Below are 24,745 nucleotides of genomic sequence, written 5' to 3' on the forward strand. Positions count from 1 at the left end.
CAGGTTCTTCCTGCTTTGTTCTTTAGTAACCATTTATTCCTCAACCAGCCCAACCTCCGCTGTACTTGACAACGTGACTACCGCCATCCCCATAACTGGTGAGTCCTTCTCAGAACTCCCCCAACTTTCACATGCTGCTTCTTCCGCCTAGAACCCTCCACACTCTCCCCAGTCCCACATCCCCATCCACTCTCTAAGAGTCGTTCATATCACCTTTGCATAAAGCCTTCTAAACACCTCTAAGCAAGTTACTGATAAATGTACCAACATGCCTTTAGTATTATACAAGATGCTAGAGATAATGGGTTAAAACAGAAAGTTCCTTTCCCTCATATATCTTGAGATCTAGTGACAGGGACTATGAAACTCTTTGTGTGTGTGTGTGTGTGTGTGTGTGTGTGTGTGTGTATTTACACACATATATATATATCAAAATGTGACAAACCCTGAAGATTGCAAATCTCCCATAATAACATGGAACTTACATAAGCCAGGCTTGCCCTTTGGCCATACTACTCTTTCATTTGCATTTCTCAATAGTCTGTGGTAGAGTTTTAATGCATCTCTGTTTTTTTCATTTATTTTTACATACAAACCTATCTGATTAAATGAGTGGTTTAATGAACCAACTGTTTGAGTCCATTTGATGTCAAATTTGAGAAGTCTACCTATAATCAAATAAGGTGCATTCCAACTGTTCGTGTGCCACCTACAATCTCATTTTAAAGTATCCATTTCCAAAGATCGAATTCATGTATACACTTAGTTTCCTTAAAATTGATTGGAACAACGTTTAAGGGAACCAAAAGCCTTGGCCACGGTGAGCAAAATAAACAATGCAGGATTGTGTGGTTTCTTAGACAACCAATATTGCATGATAACGTGTAGATGGGCCGAGCCAAGTGGCTTCCCCCAAACAAGATAGATGTCATTGATTCTAGAAATCGGCCTCAGTGGGACACCCTGGGGTGTTTTCTAGCTGTGGCTGAGTCTTATTTGAGAAACGCAACACCATCCAGAAGAAAACTTGGAAAGAGGTTATCCGAGGGATGGATGGACAGCTGCTGGTTGGTCCCAGTGGAAACCTCTGGACCTGGTATTTAACAGTTCTGCTGCCAAATGTGCAGACAGGCTCACAGAACAAAAGTCACCATTGCAAACCCTGAGGGTTTGGGAGAAGGGGGATTGATGCTGATTACTTCCTGTTGTTCTTCCTTCTTCCAGGGGGGAGGAGCAACTATGCAAGATTACCTTAGAGACTAATACAGACAGCATGACCCAGGAAATGGATGGGCTAGGGTTAGGATTTTGTGTTTGTGGGGTAGATTGATAAGCAGGAGTGAGGAGCATATTCCAGAAGCTTCCACACACATATAAACATTTAGGCAATAGCCAATTTTTAAAAAAATAAAAATGTTCTGAAAGCCACAGAATGCTCCAGCAGCTGCCTTAGGAAGGCTGCCTGAGAGCACAAGAATCCAGCAGGTGGGGACTTGTTTTCCAAGAGCTTGTTCAAAAAGACAAACTGAGAACTGTGATCTCACCGGGGTGTGAACAGCAGAATCCAAACAGCAGATGGTGTGATTTTGTGGAAAGGCCATCAAGCCAGGGTCACTGGCTGGGGACAGCATCCCCAGCTTTTCTCACTACCCATAACATGACTTGAGCAAATTCCATGAGCCTTGGCTTCCTTGGAAATAAATACAAGACTAAATCAAAATCTCCTTGGCCATTTTTTTTAATTGTTGTAAAGAATCAGTCCCTAAATACATATAAAGGTCCTTCGAGATTTGAAAGAAGTTAAATTTTTAACCAATAGAATCCTTTATGGCATTTTCTACGAGCCAAGCATCGATCTGCATGCTTGAGGGATATTAAGCCAAAATGACCCGAGAAGGCGGAGTTTGTTATCACCCCATTTTAGAAAGAATAAATAGGCACAGAGCAAGTGAACTCCTGACAAGAAAACAGCTGATAGGACAACCCAGCAAGGATGTGACCCCAGACACGCGGACCCCTGAAACTCTGCATGGCAACCACACAATCATGGGTATGTGGATACAGCTCCAAAGAACAGATTTTTCTTGTACAAAAACCATGAAACACAGTCCTATACGGCTATCAAAAAGGTCTTTTAAATTGATGTCTTAATTCTCATGATAACCCTATGTTGGTTAGGTTTTCTCAACTTAACACAAACTATAGTCACCTGAGAAGTGGAAATCTCAGTTGAGGAACTGCCATTAGCAGACTTGTTTGTGGGCCTGACAGTGTGAGAGAGGACTCAGCCGGCTTCGAATGGTGCTTTCCCTAGACAAGTAGGCCTGGGCTGTATAAGAAAGCTAGCTGTGGGGCTGGAGATATAGCTCAACAATTAACTGCACTGGCTGCTCTTCCAGAGGACCTGGGTTTGATTCCTAGCACCCACGTGGCCACTAACAGCCATCTGTAACTCCAGTCCCAGAGAATCTGGTGCCCTCTCCTGGCTCCTATGAGTACTGCACATAAATGGTACACAGATATAACATGCAAAACACCCATACACATAAAAATATATAAATACTTTTAAAAAAGAAGGGAGGGATGGAAAGAGGGTTTATCAAGACAGGTGAATAAGCAAGTCAGCAGTATTCTTCCATGATCTTTGCTGTTACATTATGCCTTCAGTTAGGTGAATCAGCTGTACCCAGAACATCTCTTAACAATAAGACAAATGATTAAAGTTACTTTTCCAGTTCTGGAGGGAATTATGAAGTATCCAAACCATTCACACCCAGCTGTCTACCACTCTCGCCTATGGATACAGCCTACTGAAATGGAATGGCCCAGCCAATAATTAAACACAGACAAAATAAAACCCAGAAGAAAATGAGCGTGTGCATAAGCACAGCCAGCATGGCATGCAGATACGCAGGGAAGCAGCCTATGGAGGGCTATGTTTGTCCTGTGAAAAATGATCTCCTGTTACTGGTCCTTCCTAGAGTCTAAAACTCCAGCACAGGATGCTCATTCTTTTGACTCAACACCATTCCACGTAAAAAGCATCTTCAAAAGAATAGTCCAGGTACATCCCGATGTGAACGATATCACAATACCTTTCATGGTTTGTCAATAAGGGAATCTCTAGCCTACATATAGGGTAATTTGAGATGTAGGAAGTCTCAAGATGGGCTTAAAGCAGAAGGCAAGCAGACTGTGGTTGAATCCATGTATGTCGGATGAGCAGAGTCCTGGGGAAAGTGGGGTGCAGGAACACAGCAAACCCCAAGCCAAGAACGCAGGAAAGGGTTCCTTGAGGCGTTCTTCCCTTCTGGGTTTTTTAAGTCTACCCCCGGCACTAACAATGATGCCCATGTCCCTGGGAAGATATTGGCTCTCACTACTGGGGACAGAAGTGTAAAGGAGACTCAGGCCTTACTGTGCAGGCAGTGAAGAGGAGAGAGAAGAGAAGCAGAGAGTAGCAGGGAAGGAAACTCTAGATGGTTATGTTAAAAGGGATTCCTTCCACTCTCACAACCAGAAAACTAGCTCCCTCAGAGCCAGCTTGAGGGCAGGAAGGCTGGGTGAACCTACTGGTGGTGGGTGCTGCTGAAGGATGCTCTGGGGACTGGAGGTGGGTGCTACTGACAAGGCAACAGAAGCACCCACCCCTGGGTGAGTCAGGAATGCCTGGGATATGTACCGGAGGCTCTGATGCTGCTGTGTGGTCCCAGGCAAACATCTTTCACAACCCCACCAATTAAGGACGGCTTTCAACTCCAGGCTACCAGAGGGCTTTTCTACTCCCAGTTATGTCCAGCGACTGGAATATGACCAGGTGGCGTGGGGAATCTGAACAACTCCAAGCTTCCCTGCCTTCCTAGCTGCCCAGACACTCCTTTCCCTGGGCCCCTTTCTGAGGAGAGACATACACTCCTCTACCCCCAAGACAGAGCATCTGAGCTGTGCCAACATCAGTAGCCCCTCAGGCTCGGGCTGTCCTAGCGCTCAAACAAAGACATATTGGGACCCTCCTGCTGAGAGTAGGGGGGACGTTTCTGGGCCCAGAGGGAGCTGGCCTTAATCTGCTGCAGAGTGAATGACAAAAATGTTAACAATGAAACTAAGGTTTGGGGGGGAACAGCCCCCAGGAGCCCAACATTTTAGTATTTAAAGGGACTTTAATGAGCTTAAGTGGCTAATCTCGAGTTCAGGAGGGGGTGTTTTGTTTTGTTTTGTTTTGAAAAATCCTTTTAAAGGCTCCTGAGGCATGATAGCAAGGGTTGTTGAGTCCTGGAGCCTCTAACTGAAAGGAAGGGCAGGAGAAGGACAGAAAACTGCTCCAAAGAGCTTCTCACGCTGCTCCAAAACCTGGCCTAACCAAGATGCTGGAGAGGACCCTCCATGAGGGAGAGATACAGACGCGAGCCGGATTTCAAGCCCAGTGGCATAGTGCCTGTCCAGCATGCGCAGCCCTAGGTGAAGTGCCCAACACCACAAGAAGAGAGCCCCATGTCCAGACAAACAGCAGCTTTGAGAATAAATGATGTGTTGATGTCCTACCATGATGCTGGCCAAGCTTCCTGGCAAGTGACAAATTCTCCCATTTTCCTGCTGCCACAGCACAGAACCAGGCACATCTCTGACTCATCAAAATGCAGGACATGGCCTAATGTCTACTAAGAGGCCAGCATAGTCAGAAAAGTTTAGGAGGGTGGGGCCCCAAAGGAACACCAAAGAGTAAGGGTCACAAAACTATGTAAACAGGAGACAAAGGCCCATTGATCAGATACTAAGCTGAGTACCACTCAATAACTTGGTTACTAACTACATGGTAGGACTATTGTGCATAATAAAAAGCTAATTGGGGGGTTGGGGAGATCGTTCAGTGGGTGAAGAACTTGCCAAGCAATCATGGGAACCTGAGTTCAGATCCCTAGAACACATGTAAAAAGCCAGGGACAGCTGTATGGATTTGTAACCCCAGGGTTGGAAAGCAAGAGACAGAGGCATCCATGGAAGTCACTGGTCATGTAGTCTAGCAAATCAGCAAGCAACAAATGCAGTGAGACCCTGTCTCAGAAATTAAAAGCAAAAAGAGTCAGGTCCCTTGTTGATCTCTGGCCTATGCACAGACATGTGCACAAACACAAATACATGCATGCACAGAGATGCAGAGACAAAGAAGGGGGAGGGGAAGAAAGGAAGAAGAGAGGGAGAGAGGGAGGGAGGGAGGGAGAGGGAGGGAGGGAGAGGGAGGGAGGGAGGGAGGGAGGGAGGGAGGGAGGGAGGGAGGGAGGGAGGGAGGGGAGAGGGGCTACATTTTCCCAAGTGAGAAAGTAGAGGGTCTATGGGATAGCAGAGGATGGGAGCAGTGTTGTAGTTGGTGATGGGTTTAAGCAGCAAGAGTCATGTAAATAAAGCTCCATGGACATAGGGGAGTGGAAGGCAGAATAGGATGAGGCAGATGTGAGTCTAGATACAGCATGTGGTCCATTCCCAGCAAGACCAGAAGATTACAGTACTTTTTATATGGATAGGATTTATTGGACCAGTCAGAAAACACAGTCCAGTCCACAGTGGCCAGCTATCTCTCACAGCTCATCTGTCATATGACAAGGATGATAAACCACAAATATGATGGTGTGGAGGGACACTGGAGGCCCAGAGAGTCAGGAAAGGCAGACATGGCTGTTGCTATCCAAAAATAGGATCCTCAAACTGGAACTCTAGGAGGAGAGGTTGGAAGCGTCCAGACTCTTCCATGTGACTCCGGTTACAAGACTAGGAAAAGCATGGTCTACTTTGTCGTTTTAGTTGTGAGCTCATTATACTGCAATGATGGAGACCTCGCAAGGTTTCATTAAGTTCTGTCTAATCCACTCATGGCAGCCACTGGACAGGCCTACAGAGGCTCAGTTGTCCTGCACACCACCCAGAAAAATAGCACAGAGGTGTATTTTTTTTTTAATTTCTTTTTAACTACACATATGGGACTATTGTGACAAGACCAAGTATACCCATGGGGTAGGGAACGGATGTGGGTTTTGTTTTATTCCTTACATAAAATCTTCCCTAATACTTCAGTGTTTCTGCTGCATTCCAATTGCATCTGCTACCTAGAGCCAAGAGAAACTTAATCCCTACCCTAAGTCTCATTTTATTTATTTTCAGGAGTGCGAAAGCAAACATGTAGCAAGGTTACAGTGTTTACGCCTCCGTTTTAGCCGACACAGCGCTAATCCTCCTACTAATTAATGCCAGGGCCACGGCAATCTTATTCATTTCATCTTGGTTAAAAATATAGAAGCAGATCGCTGTGGTTTACTAAAATAACAATTTGACATTTGGGAGGTGTCTGCAAGACAGTAGTGTAGGCTTCATTTAAGATACAACAAAGAGACACAAAGCTGCAGTCAACACTGGCTGGGGAGAAGAGCATGGCTAACTCTAATTGTGGACTAAACGCTTCATGTCACACTAGTCTAAGAGACTAAGGAAAAACATAAGTTCTCAAGAACAGTGGAGGAGACCCTCTCTCTGTCCTGGACAACAGGCCTTTCAAGAGGGCACACAGGGTGGCCTTGCGATGTCCTGAAAATCACTGCCTTCCCCTGTCTGAGTCTACAAAAGCCACCAGAACAACACTGTCCGAAGGGCCCCAAGGGACTCTCAGGAAAATATATAGTATGTTCCCCAAAAGCACTCTCAGCCAGACTAGGATGAGAGGAGCAGGGCTCCCCACTGGGAAACCTCTACACTGAAGGTCCCCACCCCAATGGCCCAACGTCCCCTTCATCTCATTCTAAAGTGACTTATTAAGGAGCCACTCTAAAAATGTGAAGACCAGTTTCTAAAAAACACATGATTCAAAGAGGTTTATTTTTTAATTTAAAAAATAGTAAAATAGAACTAAAATTTTATCATTGGGACCAATATTACCAAAGTTTCTTTAGAGCGAGACTGAAGGGACTGTTTTGATATCTCCCATAATTTATTTTCCATGATTGTACAACTGCACTTAATAATCCATTTCAAGTGATTCAATATTGATTGTTTTGACCTTGGTAATATTCAATAATCACATTTGTAATATGCATTTTCTCAAAGAAGTTATTAATAGTCTTGTTCATACAATGGATTTTTAAAGCCTTTATTTTTCTTACTTTTAAGTACTACAGCCCAAGAAATTTACTTGGGAGGGGGGGAGATATGATTAAATATATGGAGCTGTTCTAAGTAAAGAAAGCATCAGATCATCACAGCCAAAAACCTTTATAAAATTAAAAAAAGCAGCAGTGGATATCCCCCCGATACGAAGAAGTCTTGGTTGGTGTGAACATAAATAAAATCTGAGACAAATAATTAACTATGGGAAAAGCTCTTGTTAATGAACTCAGAGTACTGAACTAGCCACATGGAAGACAAAGGTCTCAGAACTCTTCAGTTTGTAAAACCAGTCTGGAAAACAAAAGTCATCTTTCACAGTGTGATCCACTAAAGTAGGGACCAAAAAAGCCACACATCCATGTCCATCCCCAATAGTCTAATTCCCAGAACATTATCAATGCCCATTCTACCGAATTTCAATTTTTAAGTCTTAGATTCCAAGCAAGTCTTAACCATGGACCAATACATATAAAAAGAGAAAATGCGCAAGAAATATTTTCATTCATCCTCCAAAATTAAAACAGAGAGAGAGAGGCCGTTGCATAAACACAGCCACAACTGTGGACTGTTCTCAGTGTGAGCTAAATCCCTACAATTGAATGCAGACAAAAATTATTGACTAGCTGTGTTTAATTTTTATACTCCTTAAATGGTATTGTGCCAAGAGCCAGGTCGATAAAAAGTAAAGTGCAGCCCACTCTAACAATGGGCTCTGTAATTTCATCTGTGGGCTACTTTTCTGAAGAATTGCATGCCCAAGTTTGATCTCTAAGTAATATCACAGTAATAATAATAATAATAATAATAATAATAATAATAATAATAATAATAATAATGAAACAAGCTAACTCCTCTGTCCACACCTCTTGCACCACCTTAATAGAAAGCAGAATGGGTTCATTACCAGTCCTAATAAGCAGCATTGCCTGTATTGTTCTCACCTGGGGCTGACAAGCCTCAGGCCAAAAGAAAGAGACAAAGAACTATGTAAGCAGGTGGCATCTACTTTCTCCCATGTTTGCCCCTCTCTCTGGACAGACAACTGGTCTACTCCAAAGGACCAAGAAGAAAACATGAGCAGGCCCCCAGAGGAAAGGCTTCCCCAAGCTGTGATCTGCTGCTATGTGGGGAGTTACCCTGCCTGGGAACAGCTCTGATGACAGCAACGCTACCCCACACCACTCCCAGGATGTCCAAAACAATCCGAGTGATAATGATAAACTTCATATGTGAGGAGAGAGGGCCCTGCCTGACCCACGAGCCACCAGGCACATGAAAGACGCAATATAAATTTGATTTAAAAGTGGGCCGCCATCCAGAAGGCTCAATTATCTATCACATTGCCACGTTTCTATGATCCCACGGCCTCTTCTGTCTCCGACTAACGCATGGCTACAGTGCTTGTTTGGAACCGATTCAGGGGTAACTCTGAGCTAGCAGGATCACAGAAGGCTCACTTAAAGGGGGAACAACAGTTACATAAATAGAAGTCTTCCAGGCTGGAAAATATTTGGTTGTCTGCTAACTTTCAGGAATGCCGAAGCAAATTGAATCCATTCCTGAAATGTCCACACCTATACCACCTCGAGGGTGCATCTCACAGCACGGCTTCATCGATTTCGTCCGTGCTGTCTTTTCCGATGACTAGCTATTTTTCTTTGATGACATGAGCAGCAAGTGACCCCCAGTTCTTGATTTCTGAATGTTCTTAAATTGCCATTCTACAATCTGGCCTTGAAGGCTTATTTGTTTTGGATAACTGAAAAGTGAAGTATTCCTAAGGGTGTTACAGTAGAGGAGACCAGCGTCCAGTAAAACACGCTGAGGTTTCAAGTCAGCGGTCTTGTCCAAGATGCCACCGTCAATCCATTTCATTAATGAGAAAAAGTTGAGGCTTCACATGGTGAAAGTGAAAACAAGTAGCTGACAGGATGGAATTTGGGCTTTTTAAATAGCTTGTGTTGAAATGGCTCTTTCCCAATTTCGTACATGTATCAGGCGATTCTAGTTACTGTCGCCCCCACCCTCCCCATCTCCCTCCTATTCCTATTATCCACCCCCCCCAAATAAGTCCCTTTCCATTTAAGTGAAGGCCTGACCAGACAGCAGGGATCCACAGGTAATAATTCCAAAGCAAATTCAGAATTGCCCAACATCCAGATATGCATATGAATGGCTGAAATAAATGTGATAACCTCTCCTGCTAAAACTTCATGACGGTCATTAGAGAGTGACTATCACCTACATATTCTTTCGTTTCAGTTTGTGGAACCAGCACTTGAACTTCACAGACTTGGGGACTGAAGTCCTGTAGGTTACTCACTTTCCTATCAAATGCTCTATAACTTGTCACCATTGCTGTCTTAGCTCCTAACACACATCTCATTTTCTCTCTCCATTTACTTTATCTGGGACTCAACTACTGAAGAAAGAGAGAGAGAGAGAGAGAGAGAGAGAGAGAGAGAGAGAGAGGAAAAGTGCTTTCTGCAAGTTCACTCTAGCCCCCCAAATTAAGCTGTATCCTCCAGGATAAATGTGTGGCCATTCCAGATAACTTTTGGCTAATACCTAGTCATGTCGAAGTAGAGGAAGCTTTCTGGGGAAACCCTTGATTGTCAGGGTAAAACAGCTGCCAAACCAGCAGCCTCCTGCAGGCAGGTCCCAAAAAATCATTCCTCCTTGCAACCAGGGTTTTACATATAGAAGCTCTGTAAAAGCCTGTTGAATAAAGGAACTTTTCCTGAGCCCAATGTAAAGGGGGGGGGGATCATTGCTTCACTTCCTCCTATAGCAAGTGTCTTAATACCATTAAGAGTATCAAGTACATTAAAACCCTGGTTTGTTGAGAGTGGAATAAGATTGAAATGGGAAATAGAAGAGAGAAGGAATTTAAGAGAAGAATAAATGAATCTCAAACAGCCACTGACGGGGCTGGGCAGATTTGTTCTGAGAATGTGCCCAGCAAACTCATTTTGGATATCCATGTGTCAGTAAATATTTTTAAATTAAAATTTAAAAAAAACTTTCCCTGTCATACCAACACCTCCTTGAACCATGTAGCTCCCACCCTCTATAAAATCTTGATTCTGGCCAACAGCTGGCGACTTGATCCCCGCAATTTTCTGTTCACAGAAAAATAGCTCTGTGCTGGGAGAACTGAACTCTCAGCTAATAAGCCCAAACCTCCCCAAACCTGGAGGGCTGGAATGGAAGGGATATTGTTGTGCCAAGTACTTCACAACAACTGTTTCTCCTCCTCTTGACACAGCCTGACTTCCTCACAGGAGATCTGACTGGCCAGACAGCTGTGTTGACCCTGGAGCAGTCTTTGATTCACGATTTTCTTTTTTTCTTTCTTTTTTTTTTTTTAACAAACAGAATAGAAAAATCACAACCCAAATCCTCCCCTAAGCTCCAATACTTTTGAATTCGCTAGTGTTGTGCCTGAAGGATGTGGACCTTTCTCTAATCTATAAGCAGAAAGATAAAGATTGGGCCCACACAATACCAAAACCTTGCCATGAAAAGCGAGAGAGAAAGAGGCGAGCAGTCACCCGCCTTTGTCTGCTTGAAGTTGTGTAGACCAAATCCGCTTAATTACCTAAAAATCACACTTTTGACTCAGACTGGGGCTACACGCAGACGAGCCAGCAGAGACAGAGGGCGTTTCTCCATTTCTTCCTTCAGAACTGTTTACCATAACACTCAGGGCGAGCTTTTGCTTCTTTGCAGATTTCTGTATTGTCCAATTCACATAAACTCAGGCATGTATCTTTTTTTAAGTTCTGAAAAAAACGTAAAGCACTTCTAGAACAACAGAAAGGCCTAGAGTTCTCTCCAAATCGGGTAAAAGTCAAGCATTTTATGTATAGCAAAGGAATACTGAGTAGCGGAGAGGGGTGTTCTGGTGGTGGTGGCGGTGAAGGTATTTACTAGGTCTAACATGGTCCATTTTGTCAGTAAACCTGACAGCCCAGATGATTCGGAAATAAGAAACCTCTGTTCTCCTCTGGGTTTTGTTGTTGTAGGCAGACCTCTCCAGCACATCCTTTCCACCATGCCTCTTAATGAAATTAAAGCAGCTTGCGTTTCAACGCCACCGACTGTCCTCTGACCCCCTCCACATGCTTGTCTTCTTTCCTGTGCTAGTGAAAAAGACTGTGGTCCCTTCGTGTACACACACATGCCCACACAGTCAACACACGTCAGCCCTAGTGCAGAAAAAGGGGCAAGCGCTAAGCCCCTTTTCCTTCCTTCTAGCTCTCCACAATCCCACGAATCCAAAGTCCCTATGAACTGGCCAATTTTACATGGAGAAGCAGTTTCCTCTCCTAACTTCTCAGGGCTCCTTCTGGACTCCCCTTTGAGAATAAGAACATCCTACCACACCATGCGCCCTGAGGCATTTCAGAAATCCAAATTGGAAATGAATCGCTCTCTCCGTTACCCGCCTCCCAGTTTTGCATGATGATGGGGAGAGAATAGAACCTGCTGCCTGTCAGACAACCTCCTTAGGCTAGAACTGGGTGGAGCCACCGTAGGGGACTTTAGGACAGGCCCCCTCTGACCTAGCAACATTTCGGACATCCCTGGAGTCCGCCACACCTGGAGGCTTTGGTAGAAACCCTGAGGAGGGAGGGACTGGAAATGCAAAACGGCCACGAGAAGCAGGAATGCCACTTCCAAACCCGATTTGCCCAAACCGGGCTAGAAATGTGCCCAAGGGACAGAAACCGTCTGATCCATACCGCCTGACCGCTGAGCACAAACCCAAGAGCGGCGCAAACACTTGAGTGAGATGGAATGGAAAAGGTCGCTGGTCACTCATTAGTGGTCCGCCGGGCTCTTCGGTGAACCCAGGAATAAGCGTGAATTTTTCCCAGGCCCACAGAAAGTGATCTCTGGGAATGGCCGGGCCTGGGGTTAAGGAACTTAGAATAATTTAAAAGTAAGTACGCGATCAAAATGAAATGACGCAGTGCGGCTCTCCCGGGTCCAGAGTACACAGATGGAATCCCCGTAGCCCCGGGCATGTACCCAATGCTGGTGCGAGTGAGATTTACTGGTCTTGCCTGCGGGTGTCTCTTAAACCCGAAAGGCGAAGAGGGTGCAGGAGGACTCAGTCTCCAGAGTACACCGGCGCGGGTGGCGGGTGAGTGGGCGACGCAAGCACTTACTTCTCGTAGTGGTACTTGCAGTAAAGCTTCTTGTCCCGGTAGAAGCAGGTGGTCTCCAGGGGTTCTTTGCAGGAGGCGCACTGCACGCACTGCTCATGCCAGAAGCTGTCGTTGAGCCGCAGCAGAAATCTGTCCGAGATGACCCGCTGACAGCCTTCGCAGACAGACTTGGGGCTCACCGCTCTGCCTACAGCAGCAACAGACATTTGCCCATAAGCCACACATGCAAGTCAACCCCGCAAAACACTATCGGGATCGGATCGGGACCACAGATTTACCCCTTCCCCCACCCCAGGTCATGCATCCCCCCCAGGAAGATCCTCTGATGATTTTGATTTAGAAAAAATCAAACCAAGTGGCAACCAAGTGATTAATAAACAAAGATTAAGTAGCAAGGTTATAAATTCTACCGAGGGAGGGGGCTGAAGTCAATAAATAGTCTTAATTGTTAGATAGACCCAAGTACCATTGCGAGCATTCACGCACCCTGTAAAATTAGATTACAAATAAATTTGTGTTCCCAGGACTCTCAAGTCATCGTTAATCAATCATTAAATCACTATGTGTGTGTGTCCTTTGACTGCTTTTAAATTATCAGTAATAATTTGCTTGAAACTGCATTCTATTTTTAAAAGGGGAACTAACATTTTCTGTTTTCTTCACACACACACACTCAAATTGTGGGTGCAGAAAATACCATCTCAAACTCAGTACTGTTCATACTAGTGAATCCCTCCTACGACTTGGTGTTTTGGTTGGCGTGCAAATTGCGGGTGACTTTTTTATAATTAGGAAATGTCAAGGTGGGGGAAAATAATAGCTGAGCGCAGAGAACCTGCGAAGGGTGCGGGTCAGAGTACTAGAAGCCCTTTGCTCAGAAGAACAGCGAGAAGCGACAAACCTCTTAGCCCACGTAGCCCAATCACGGAATCTTCTCAGTCCTACCCCTTGACCTTTTCCACCTTTTCCCTCCGGACCTTGTTCTAGAGGGGGCCTGCTTCCTCTCCCTCCCCCTAACACACTCGGGACAGAGGGAAGAATATTCAGCCGCCTTTGTTGACACTTTTCACAACCATTTAAAGAAGCCCTTGTGCTGCCGTCACAAGAACACTCTTGTCCATGATGTCCCAAAGGACTGGTCCTTCTCCATACGGCAACTACACTAATCTCACTTTCTGCTTTGGGGAACAGTTGCTAGCTTGTAAACCGAACAGGTCGTTTAGTGGAGAAGGAAGATAGCAAGAATGACTGGAGAAAGCACCGCGGTCCTTCTGAGCTATGAATTTCTGTTTTCTTGGTCTCAGCACCCCAGGCCATCATCCTGCTGTTAGAGCAAACTTGGGTCGTAAGGCGCAGGGAACTAAACCCGAAGCCCCTAAGTCAGCACACACTCTGGCCTGCATCTTCTTGCCCAAGGGAGAGGATCCTGGCATTTTTGAAAGGGGGCTGAAGGAAGGGCACAGGGGCTTCGTGATTTCGATTCCTCTGGACTGTTAAGGTGGGGTGGGTTGGTGGTGTCTCTCGGGATGTGTTTTCTACAATCGAAATTTGTCAACCCATTCTATTGGTTCTAGAGTTAGGGAAAGAGGCAAGAGTTTTAAATGACAAAGGAAAAATCTCTCCTGCGGAAAGAGAAGAGAAGAAAGAAAAGAAGGAAGAGGGAACGGAAACACCTTTCCCCCAAACTTGAAAACCCCAAAACCAAAATTGGGGAGACACTGTCAAAACAAGAATTGCTGGCCTGAGCTTGGGAAGACCCTTCGGGACTCCTTGATCTTCTCCTCGGCTGTGGCTGGGTTGGGGGTAGGGGGATACCGGGCTTGCGGAACTGGGATCCGGCTTCAGTTAATTAAAGACCAGGCAAGGGCCCCGCCGCGCAAGCTAATCCCAGAGCAGCGCTGCCCACCAGCCCGGAAAAGCCCCTGGGCTATGCCCAATACTAAAATTGGGGCTGTAGTTTGGTGGGAGAAGGGAAGAACTTGGGCGCTCCTGGGCCTTGGAGCTCTGCTACCCGGTGTTCCATCATAGGCCTCTGAAAACCGGTGGCATTTATGAGCCGTCGATCAGTTCCATGATTAAAAATCCAGTTCTGGGTATTATTAATCACTTGCCACTCAAACGCCTGTGAACATGCTCGCCCGCCCCTCAAGGCTTTGGGGAATTCAGTGTCGAGCTCCTGAGGCCTGAGGAGGCCTGCTGGTTGTATGGTAGGGACGACTCAAAAGGACTGATGGACACGGAAGACAGAGAGTGGACGCCGCTAAGTGAACGAAAAGGGTGCTAGCCTGATTGCCTAATCTGGTACCAGCGAGCTGATGTCCTGAGCTTCCACCCAGCCTGGCAGCAGGAGGATGGGATGCGTCAGGGTAAATGGAGTTGAACACTTACCCAGCAAAGAGGAGAAGGAGGCCGAAGTCTCAATCGCACTTTGAAAGTTCTCCTCCATCTTCAGGCCGTCCAACATGTTCGGGCTGAGCCTGGAGGACCTGGAGAGCAGGGAAAGGGATGCGTCTAGCTTTTGTGCCTTCTGGGACTCCGCTCCCTCAGTTGCCACACTCCTGGGAAAGGACAGAAGGAGTGTCCAGGGCGACAAGAATGAGCCTGGAGGGTAGAGTCCAGTCAAGGGAAACGTGGGGTGGGAGGAGAGAGAAGAGCCACCGTGAACTGCTCTGACGGATCTGATTTCACTTGAAGTCAACGCGTTATGTACTTAGGCCTCCGCCCCCTAACTGCGTTCTCCTAACCCCCACCCCCACCCCTGTCCCCAGGTTTCCCATTCCAAGACCGACTCCGCCCCATCCTATACTAATGTGGCCCCTGGGGACCCCTCTACAGGAACTATGCTACTGCGTGTGGGGTAGGGGTGCGCCTCCTCTCAGAGTCAGGACCAAGCACGCGGGACCGTCCAGGTCCGACACCCGGTGACCCAGCCACTCAGTTTCGACCCTCACCTGTCTTGGGTCGGAGAGAGGCAGAGTAAGGAACCGGGAGACCGTCCCGCCTGCTTCCGTACTCCTGGCGCAGCGCTCTGCTTGGGGGCGCTCGGGAGTGGGCGTGTGGGGCGCGCGGGGAGGTGCTCCCGCCGGTCGGCCAGTGCCGGGAACGTCTGCAGGAGCAAAGGAGTCGCCTCAGGGAGGAGCCGCCACTGGCCCGGCTCACTCTTGGATGCATTTCAAATCAACTTTCTGCAACACGCCCGCCCGAGCCGAAGCCTAAGGATCCCCGCAGCCTTCCCTACCTGATGGGCAAGCTCGCCCCCAGAGTCTGGAGCGGCGCGAAGTGCCCAAGAGGCGCGGGCAGCTTGGGCGGAGGACCGCGGCGTCCCCGAAGCTGCAGCGGGAGCAACCGTCCCGACTCCGGCGCGCCCGGGACAGAGCGGGAGCGAACGGCGGCCCCCGGTTCTGCTCCTCGGCGCGCCAGAGCCGGGCCGGGCCGTGGCCACGAGCCGCCTGTCTTCCCAGGACGTCCCGCCAAGCCCGCTCTGCTCTGCAGCCGGGAAGGGGAGGCCCGGACTGCTTCTCCAAGGCCGGCAAAGAAGTCCGAGGCCCTGGGTCCTGGGTGCAAAGTCGGCCCTGCTTCTCCGAGGCGGCTCCGGCGACTTCTGACAGCGGCCGCTGGCTGCGTGCGCGGCCCGGGAAGGGGGTGGGGTGCGCAGGGCGGGGGCCTGGGAGCGCGTCCCGTGGCGGAGCCCGCGGTGCTCGCTTTCCCGGCTTGGCTGCACGGCCCACAGCGATGCTGCAGCCCGGTGCTCCTGTCTGCTGTCCGGACGTCCCGGGCACGCAAACTTTCCCTTCTCTCCACGTGGAACTGTTGCCTGGGGGAGCTGCGCCCGAGCCTCGGCCGAGATCCGTGCCACCTAGACTGCGCGCGCGGGCGGGATAGGGATCCGGTTGCTCTCGGATCCGCACCGTAAGTGATGACTAACCTCCCGCTGTCCTCACCTGGAGGCCGCGGGAAGCTCCTAGGGCTGTTTGCCGCTTTGTGAGCGCCTGCACCAGAAGTTCCAAGTCCCTCAGACCTTCATTCACCCACTGGCTCCCGCGACTTACAACTTTGTTTAGGCTTAAAACTCAGTTCGCGGTTTCTTACTGAAACCTCTTCACTGCTGGGAAATCCAATAGTGAGACCCATGGCCAAACCTTAAATCAGGCTCGCTCTATCCCATCCAGCCGGCTGGACACTAGACTAGAAGTCAGCCAATGGGACTTTTCCTAGAAAAGAATTTCCAGGGGGCACTTTTTAATTCCCTATAACTCATAATGTTCGATTGCAGCGACAGCCTGCAGCCTCTCCAGAGTCAGGAACAGGGTCTTGCTCCTCTATTCCAAGAAGAGCCTGGGGCCAACTGATTCAATAAACACATCATTGCCCTAGCTAACGTTTATCGACCACTAATTTTGTGCCAATCTTTGTTCCATAGTCAACTCATCTAATCGTTACCATTTTAAGGTGGGGACAAATATGGTCTCAATGTTCTGGTTGCCTTAAGGAAACCGGCACCTATGCACATGAATTTCCAGTCTGGCTTCTGAAGACTGTTGAAAGGTTTAATTTATGGAATTCCCTGGGGGCACCCTCACCTCTACACCAAGAGAAGCACAGAGTGGGAGTTGTTCAGCTCTATAAGTGTGGTCCGCCCAAGCAAAGATTCCCTAGTACCTTCTCCAAGAAAAAGCTCTCTTCCTGAACTTAAACCAGACAAGCACGGCTGTGCTTAGGAGCACACACACACACACCACCACCACCACCACCACACCACCACCATCCTCAGTGTTTTCTAACAAATCAAGCACAAGCCAAACACTGAATATGACTTCAGAGAGAGACAAACGGAAAGGGCAAAGCATTTAATACCTTATATTAGAATGCTACTTTAAACTTTTCTAGGGTTACTTCTATATACATGGTTTCTCTTGATCTCTACAACAAACCTGTGAGGTAAGCAGAACAAATAGTTTTATCTATTATTCTAGACAAATCTTCAGGGCTTAGTACAGCAAGGGGATTTCTCTACTGCTGCCCAGGTGGCTAGTGGCATGTCTCCTAACACCTGACCTTTGTCCTGTCTGTCATCCAGATAGAACAGGATATGAAAAAAGGGGTAAATTACATATATTCTGGGGATAATATATAAGATAGAAATTTGTTCAGAAAAAAAAGAGTAGGACAAATACACCCACAAAAAATATTTTAAGTGCACAGTTGAGTTTTTGTTTAACTAAAAGTCTTGAGTTTATGAAACATATTTAACTGGTGGGGTAAGCCAGAAAATGAAAAGTTTGTTATTTGATCTGAGCCTTTCTAGTGGTTCTGGCATCAGGGAGAAAGCCTGATTGGTATAGAGCACAAAAGTTTGTGGTATGAATGTCTTCCCCCCACCCAAGTGAACTTTGTCTCACAATCCCATTGTAAGCTCTTCCGCTCTTAATGCAGACCCAGGGCACATAGATGCGATTAACAAATAATGTTTGCTTGGCTGAGGGATGAGTGGGCCCCTTGCTGTAGCCTGAAGCCTGAAGCCTGCAGGGAAGTGTTGGTAAGCAGAAGGTCCTAGTCCTTAGTGACTTTAGTGGTCTTTTTTTTTTTATACACATACACAATATATTTCTATCTTATTCATCCTTACTTCCCTCGCCCAACTTCCCCCATACCTCCCCAACACATCTTCTTGTGTGCTTTCTTTTTGGCCTTTAATACATCCCACTGAGCCTAACTAATGCTGTCGGTATGTGGACGGGTGTGGGACCATCCACAGGGGCGTGGGAAACCTACCAGTGGCTACACTCCCAGAGGAAAAAGTAATTCTCCCTTTCCAAGTTGTCATCAACAGCCATAATTCCTCACACTTGAATTTTGACTGGCCCGATCTTGTGTGGGCCTTGTGCAGGTAACATAGTGGCTGTCCATTCCTGAGAGTAATGGTCATGTTATACCCAGAAGACAGGATTTTACAGTTCTCCACACCTGCCAGCTTGTATGTCCTTTCCACCTCTTCTTCCATGATTCTTTCTATTCCCTGAGCCTTGAGGACTGGGGGTTGATAGAGATGTCTCACATAGGGCTGAGCATCCACAGTGATGCAGCTGTATTCCCAACACTTGAGACAGTTGAGAGTCTCTGCATTTATGACTGTCCACTGTGAACCTTACCTAACCAAGGTCGATAGCAGCATGGACCTGTGACTATAAACACAAATACTCAGACGGCAGTTTAGCCACGCGACTACTTAGCAGCAGTAGAAGTAGGTTTCCTTCAAGGGCCTATGACCTCCACAGCCATGGACGCTTGACCAGGGAGGTTTACAGTATCAGGCATGAATTCCCTCCCATGGAATAGGCTTCAGATCCAATCAGAAAGAAGCTGGCTACCCTGGTAACACCCATGTTGCAGCAGTGGGCATATCTGGCCTGGCAGGCAGTATTCTATGTATGGGTGTTCTCCTTTTCTCACATCATGTCAGCAGCCTTTGCTCTCATTGCTGTTCTCTATGACAGCCACCTGACTGGCATGAGATGGAACATATTTAAAAGCATTTTGATCTGCATCTCTCGAACGGCTGCTGTTGCTGCACACCTCTTAAGTGTTTCCTGGACACTTGTACTTCTTTTGAGAATTCTGTTTAGTTCTGTAAACACATATTTTTAAAGATTTCTTTTTTAAGTTTAGGTGTGTCTCTCTGTCTGAGAGTCTATCAGTGCCTGGAGGACAGAAGAGGAGTCAGATGCCTTGGAACCAGAGTCACAGTGTTTGTGAGCTGCCGGTTGTGGGTGCTGGGAACCAAACTCAGACTTTCTAGAAGAGTGGCAATTGCTTTTAACCAGCAAGCTGCCTCTCTAGTTTCTGTAACGCATTATAAAATTTGAATTGCTTTCTTGACTTTTTTGTTTGTTTGTTGTATGTTCTAGATACTAATCCTCTGATTCATAGGTGGCAAAGATTTTTCTCCCATCTGGTGAATTACCTTGCCCCTAGATTGACAGCTTCTTGTGCTGTACAGTAGCTTTTTTTATTTCATGAAATCTTATGCCAGTTGTTCCATTTACTTCCTGTGCTGTTGGAATCCTATTTAGAAAGTCTCTTTCTTTTTTTTTAGTTCACACTCAAGATTTTATTTAAAAATTCCAAAAAAAAACAACAAAAATTGACCTGTAAGGTAACAATATATTACTTAATGTATTATAGTATACTTAATACAGTATCCATTTTAATATTATGATAAAGAAAATGAAGTAGATGACCCAATATATATAATACTATAAAATCTTATTACAATAAATAAAGTCGTCATAAATAAAGGGCCCACTGGTTGAGGGGGGAAGGAATTTGACAATGGCTTTGGCTATTTGCTTTCAGAGAGAAATGTCAGCTGCAGGATTCTCCCTATTTAGAAAGTCTCTACCTATGTTTTTATGAAGTGGATTCCCTGCTGTCTCATCCAGCAGTTTCAGAGTATCAGGTCTTATGGTGAGGTCCTACTCCTGTTTCAGCTGAGTGGTGAAGATAGGGATCGAGTTTCATTCTTCTGCATGTTGCCATCCAGGTTTATCAACACCATCTGTTGAAGATACTCTCCTTTCTCCAGCATACGTGTGTGGCATCTTTGTCAAAAATCAAGTAGCTGACTTATATGAACTTTTATCTGGGTCCTCTCTTCTACTGATTTTGTTAATGTATGTCTGATTTTATGCCAGTACCACACTGTTTTTATTACTATGGCTCTGTAGTATAACTAGAACTCAGATATACTAATACATTTTGCAGTGATCTTTTTATGCAGGATTGCTTTGGCTATTCTTAGTATTTTGTGATTCCATATAAATTTTAAGTTTTTTCTACATCTGTGAAGAACGTCCTTGGAATTTTTATTAGGATTACACTAAGTCTATAGATTGCTTTTGTTAGGATAGATCTATGGGTATAAACTTAAATATTTAGATAGCAATTGTCATAAGGTTTTCATTGTGCAGGTCTTTTGTTTCCTTGCTGAGAAGTAGTCATAAAGACACTATATAATTAGTGTCGAGAATATACAAAGAACTAAGAGAAAAATCAAGAAAGCAATCTCATTTTTAAAATGGGCTACAGAAACTAGAGAGGCAGCTTGGTGATTAAGAGCAATTGTTGCTCTTCCAGAAGTTCTGAGTTTGATTCCCAGTACCCACACCAGTCCTATATTTTAAATTTGTGTATTTGTGTGTGTGTGTGTGTGTGTGTAACTACTATGAATTGATTCCCTGACTTGTTTTTCAATATGCTCATCACCAATATATAGAAAGGTATAGAAATACATACCAATTTTATGTATCAATTTTAAAGCATTTATCAGCTCTAAGAGTTTTTTAATGGAGGCTAGAAGGTCTCTTATGCATGAAATCATATCATCTGCAAATAAGAATACTTTGAATTCTTTTGTCTTAGCTCTGCCTAAGACTTCAATCATTCCATTGACTACAAGGAGAGAGTGGACACTCTTGTCTTCTTCCTGGTCTCGTGGGAATGCTTTGAGGTCTGCATTTCCTATGATGTTGGCTATAGGTTTATAATACATACTTTTTTATTTTCTTGAGGTATTCCCCCTGTATCCCTAACCTCTCCATGACTTTAATCACAAAAGAATGTGGGATTTTGTTGAAAACCTTTTCTGCATCTATTGAGATATTCATATGATTTCTGTCTTTGAGCTCATTTATATGATGTATTACATTTATTGATTTATGTATGTTGAATCATCCCTGAATCTTTGGAATGAAGCCAACTTGGTGATGATGAATGATCTTTCTGATGTGATCTTGAATTTGTCTTTCCAGTATTTTATTGAGTATTTTGCATCTATGATCATCAGGGAGATAGGGCTATAGTTTTTGTTTTGTTTTGTTTTGTGCCTTAATCTAATTTGGGTATCAGAGTAAGAACTCTTTCACAAAAAGAATTTTTTAAAGCATTCTTTTTTCTATTTTATTTTTAAAAAATGAGAAGTATTGATTTTAGTTCTTCTCTGAAGATCTGATGAAATTCTGTAGTGAGTTCATCTGGTTGTGGTCAGATCTTTTCTAAGTTGGGAAATTTTTTGCTATTGTTTCAATCTAGTTTCTGGTTTCAGATCTGTTTGAATTATTTATTTAATTTGTTTAAATTTTGGTAAGTCATGTGCATCTAGAAAATTTCCACTTCTTTTGGGTTGTCTGACTTATAAGAACATAGATGCTAAAGTATGTCCTTATGATGTTCTACATTTTATTGGCTATTTGTTATAATATCTCCCTTTTGCCTCTAATTAATTTGATATTCTCCATATCTCCCTTTTGATTAATTTATTAATTAATTTGATATTTTTTCCTCTCTTTTTAGTTAATTCAGCCAGGATTTGTTCACTCTTCCAACTTTCTAAAATTTTATCTTATATGTATGAATGCTTGGTCTGTATGCATATTTGTGCCCAATGATCATATCTGATACTTGTGGACGCCAGAAGAGGGGGGCAGATCCCCTGGAACTGGAGTTGCAGGCAGCTGTGAGTTGCTATGTGGGTGCGGGAATCCAGGTCCTCTGGAAGAGCAGCAAGTGCTCTTAACTGCTGAATCAACTCTCCAGTCCCTAGATTTATCAGTCTTATTCATCTTTTCAAAGAACCAACCCCCGTTTCATCTTTCTTTGTATTGTTTGGTTCGTTTTTAATTCATTAATTATTTCTCCCCACCTACTTGTTTTTTGGTTTGTTTTTCCACAGCCTAGAGGTAAGTTGTTTGTGTGGACTCTAGGTTTGTTTTGGTTTGTTTGGTTTTTTTTCTTAATTTAGGCATGTGGGCTCTAAACCTCCCTTGTAGGGCTGCCCCCACTGTATCCCACAGATTTTGATGTGTTGTGTTCTCATTTCCATTCATCCTAGGAACTTTTAAATTTCCTTATTTTCTCACTGAACTATTTATTGTTGGATAGTGCTTTCTAACCTCCATTAGTTTATGTGCTTTCTGTAGTTTCCCTCGTTGTCAATATCTAGGATTTTTTGCTGTGGTCAGATAGAATATAAGGTGTTATTTCATATTTTCTATATCCATTGAGCCTTGCTTTGTGTCTTCCCAATATGTGATCTACTTTGGAGAAAGTTGAATGAATTACTGAGAAGAATATGAACTCTTTTATGTTGGGGCCATTTGAACTCAGCTGGGTGTTTCTCTGTTTACCTTTCTTCTTGACGACCTCTCTATTGGAGACAGTGGGATACTGAGGTCGCCCACTACTACTGTTTTGGTAATAGGGTTAATATGTAAATTAACATCTAGCAGTACCTGTGTTGTTCCCTTAGATTATCTTGTCTCTTCTAACTAGCTTAGTTTTAAATCTATGTTGTCTAGTATTGGAATAGCTTTGTCTGCTTGTTCCCTAACTCCATTTGCTTGGAGAAGAAGGTACAAGGTACCTTTTACCCTAAGATACTGCCTATCTTTGATGGTGAAGTGCGTTTCTTAGAGACAGAAAAAAATGGCTCTTGTCTTCTAAACCACTTTGCTATTTCATGTCTTTTTAATGGTGAATTGAGAGTATGGAAGTGAGCGCAGGGGAGTTGAGAAGGTAGGGGCTGCGATCTTGTGAAGTGGCTACACAGCAAGGTGCGGGGAGAGATCCAAGGGGGACCTGAGAAACTCTATGGAGCAACTGTGACACACAGCACTTGATGGAGGCAGGGTGGCCTGGGGTGGGGTCACTTACAGGGAAGTGACCGAATGGATCAATTGCAGTGAGCAGGACGGTAAGTGGTGAAGGCTCAGTTCTGCTCTCAGTCCTGCCACTGAGACTGACCTCTGACCTACCAGTTTCAGACCTATGAGACTGCACCAGCTGTGGCCCAAGGAGCAGAGCAGAACTTCAGAGTGTACTGTGATGTGGTCGTCGAGGTATATAGGCTTAGCTGGTTTGTCTAAGTGCTGTGTACATCCATAAAGATACAGCATCTCATCCAAACATGAAAATATCTAGGCTCACTGCACCTGGAAAACTGAGGCAGGAAGATTGCAAGTGCCCAGCCTTCCAGGGCTAAAAGTGGAACCCGGTCTTAGAGAAGAGAGAGAGAGAAGTCTTTGTATGATCTCTTTTCTGATTTATTTGGCCTCTCCCACTGAGCTGGGGATCATGCACAGAGTTTGCATTGGGGCTGATAGGCTGTTGCTTTGCCTTTTTAATAAGAGAAGAGATGATGCCATGGAGCAAAGCCCTTCCAGAGAACGAGCCATACTCTCCCTCTTTTGAGATATTCTCCAACAAGTTTTCTTTGGAGAGTTTCTGGAAGTAAGGTAAGTAGGCTTCAAATAGAGCTTCAGTATATGACTCAAGTTGGACGTGATCTTCAAGCACATCCAGTCCAAACATGTGGGTTGTAATGGGTTAAATTCTACAGAGATGCCATCTTCCCGGCCTTTGATTGATCTGGGCTAGCCATTCAGAAAGTGAAATGCTACTCCCAGAATCTTCAGGTAAGTGAACATCCACCCCATTAACCACTCTCATCAGAACTTGGTTCACTTTTTTCCACGCCTCTCATAAACTAGGGCACTAGACCTGGCAACAACATGCCCAGGGCCTTCTATCCCTTCCAGGGGCAGTAAAAAACAAAAATCCACTAACGTGGCTTTATTTTGTGTCACCATTTTGCTCACAGGGTATACATAGTTAACAAGCTCTCCTCAGTCCTTTGCATGTGCCCATGGCATCTTCCCACCATGGCATCATCTATGGCTGCTGTCACCACACAGTTGGTATCCAGACTGAAGTATCTGTGTAGAAACAAGCATTGTTTCAGGCACCAAGCACTCTGCCATTTCAGGCAGATGCCAAGAGATGCCAGGACTATGTCTTAGCTTAGTACTTTTAGGAGAAAATTCGTTGGTTTTCATTGTTAGGACAAAATATCTAGTTTCTTTTTTTTTTAATAGCATATAAAAGAAAAGACTTTGTCTCATGGTTACAGAGGAATCAGTCTGTGGTCTCTGGTCTATTATTTCTGGACATAGTAGTACAGCAAAGCATCATGGTTAAAGGGCAAGGAGCAGCAACACTATTCATCTCATGGGAGCCAGGAAGTGGAGAGAGGAGAAAGGCCATAGATGGCACAGACTCTTCACGTTCATGACCTACTTCCTCTAACTAGTCCCTACTTCTCATGAGTGCATTGGATTATGATCCACAGCTTAACAAACCATTGTGATCCACAGCTTAACAAACCATTAATCTATTGGTGTGGTTTTGAGCCATCGTGATCCAATCACCTCTCAGGGGCCCCAGCTACAAACACTGTTGTCTTGAGCACCAAGCATTCAAGCCTCTGAGGAAGTGGTCTTCCTAAAGCTAGGACCTTTTAATACAGTTTTTCATGTTGTGGTGACCCTCAACCATAAAATTATTTTCATTGCTACTTCCTAACAGTA

At 45.1% G+C, this 24,745-nt stretch overlaps 1 protein-coding gene across 1 annotated transcript in view; it reads right to left on the bottom strand.

Moving 5' to 3' along the window:
- Positions 1 to 14,790, bottom strand: part of Lmx1a (LIM homeobox transcription factor 1 alpha) — a 138,548-nt gene extending 123,758 nt beyond the window's left edge. Inside the window, exons 1-2 of the mRNA XM_057770511.1 lie at positions 14,715 to 14,790; positions 12,327 to 12,513 (exon numbers count right to left, since the gene is read on the bottom strand). Of these exons, the coding sequence (XP_057626494.1) occupies positions 12,327 to 12,513; positions 14,715 to 14,790 (263 nt within the window). The remainder of the gene's footprint in view (positions 1 to 12,326; positions 12,514 to 14,714) is intronic.
- Between the last annotated feature and the right edge of the window lie 9,955 nt (positions 14,791 to 24,745).

This window comes from Chionomys nivalis, chromosome 5 (assembly GCF_950005125.1).
Source record: "Chionomys nivalis chromosome 5, mChiNiv1.1, whole genome shotgun sequence".
NCBI classification, from domain to species: domain Eukaryota; kingdom Metazoa; phylum Chordata; class Mammalia; order Rodentia; family Cricetidae; genus Chionomys; species Chionomys nivalis.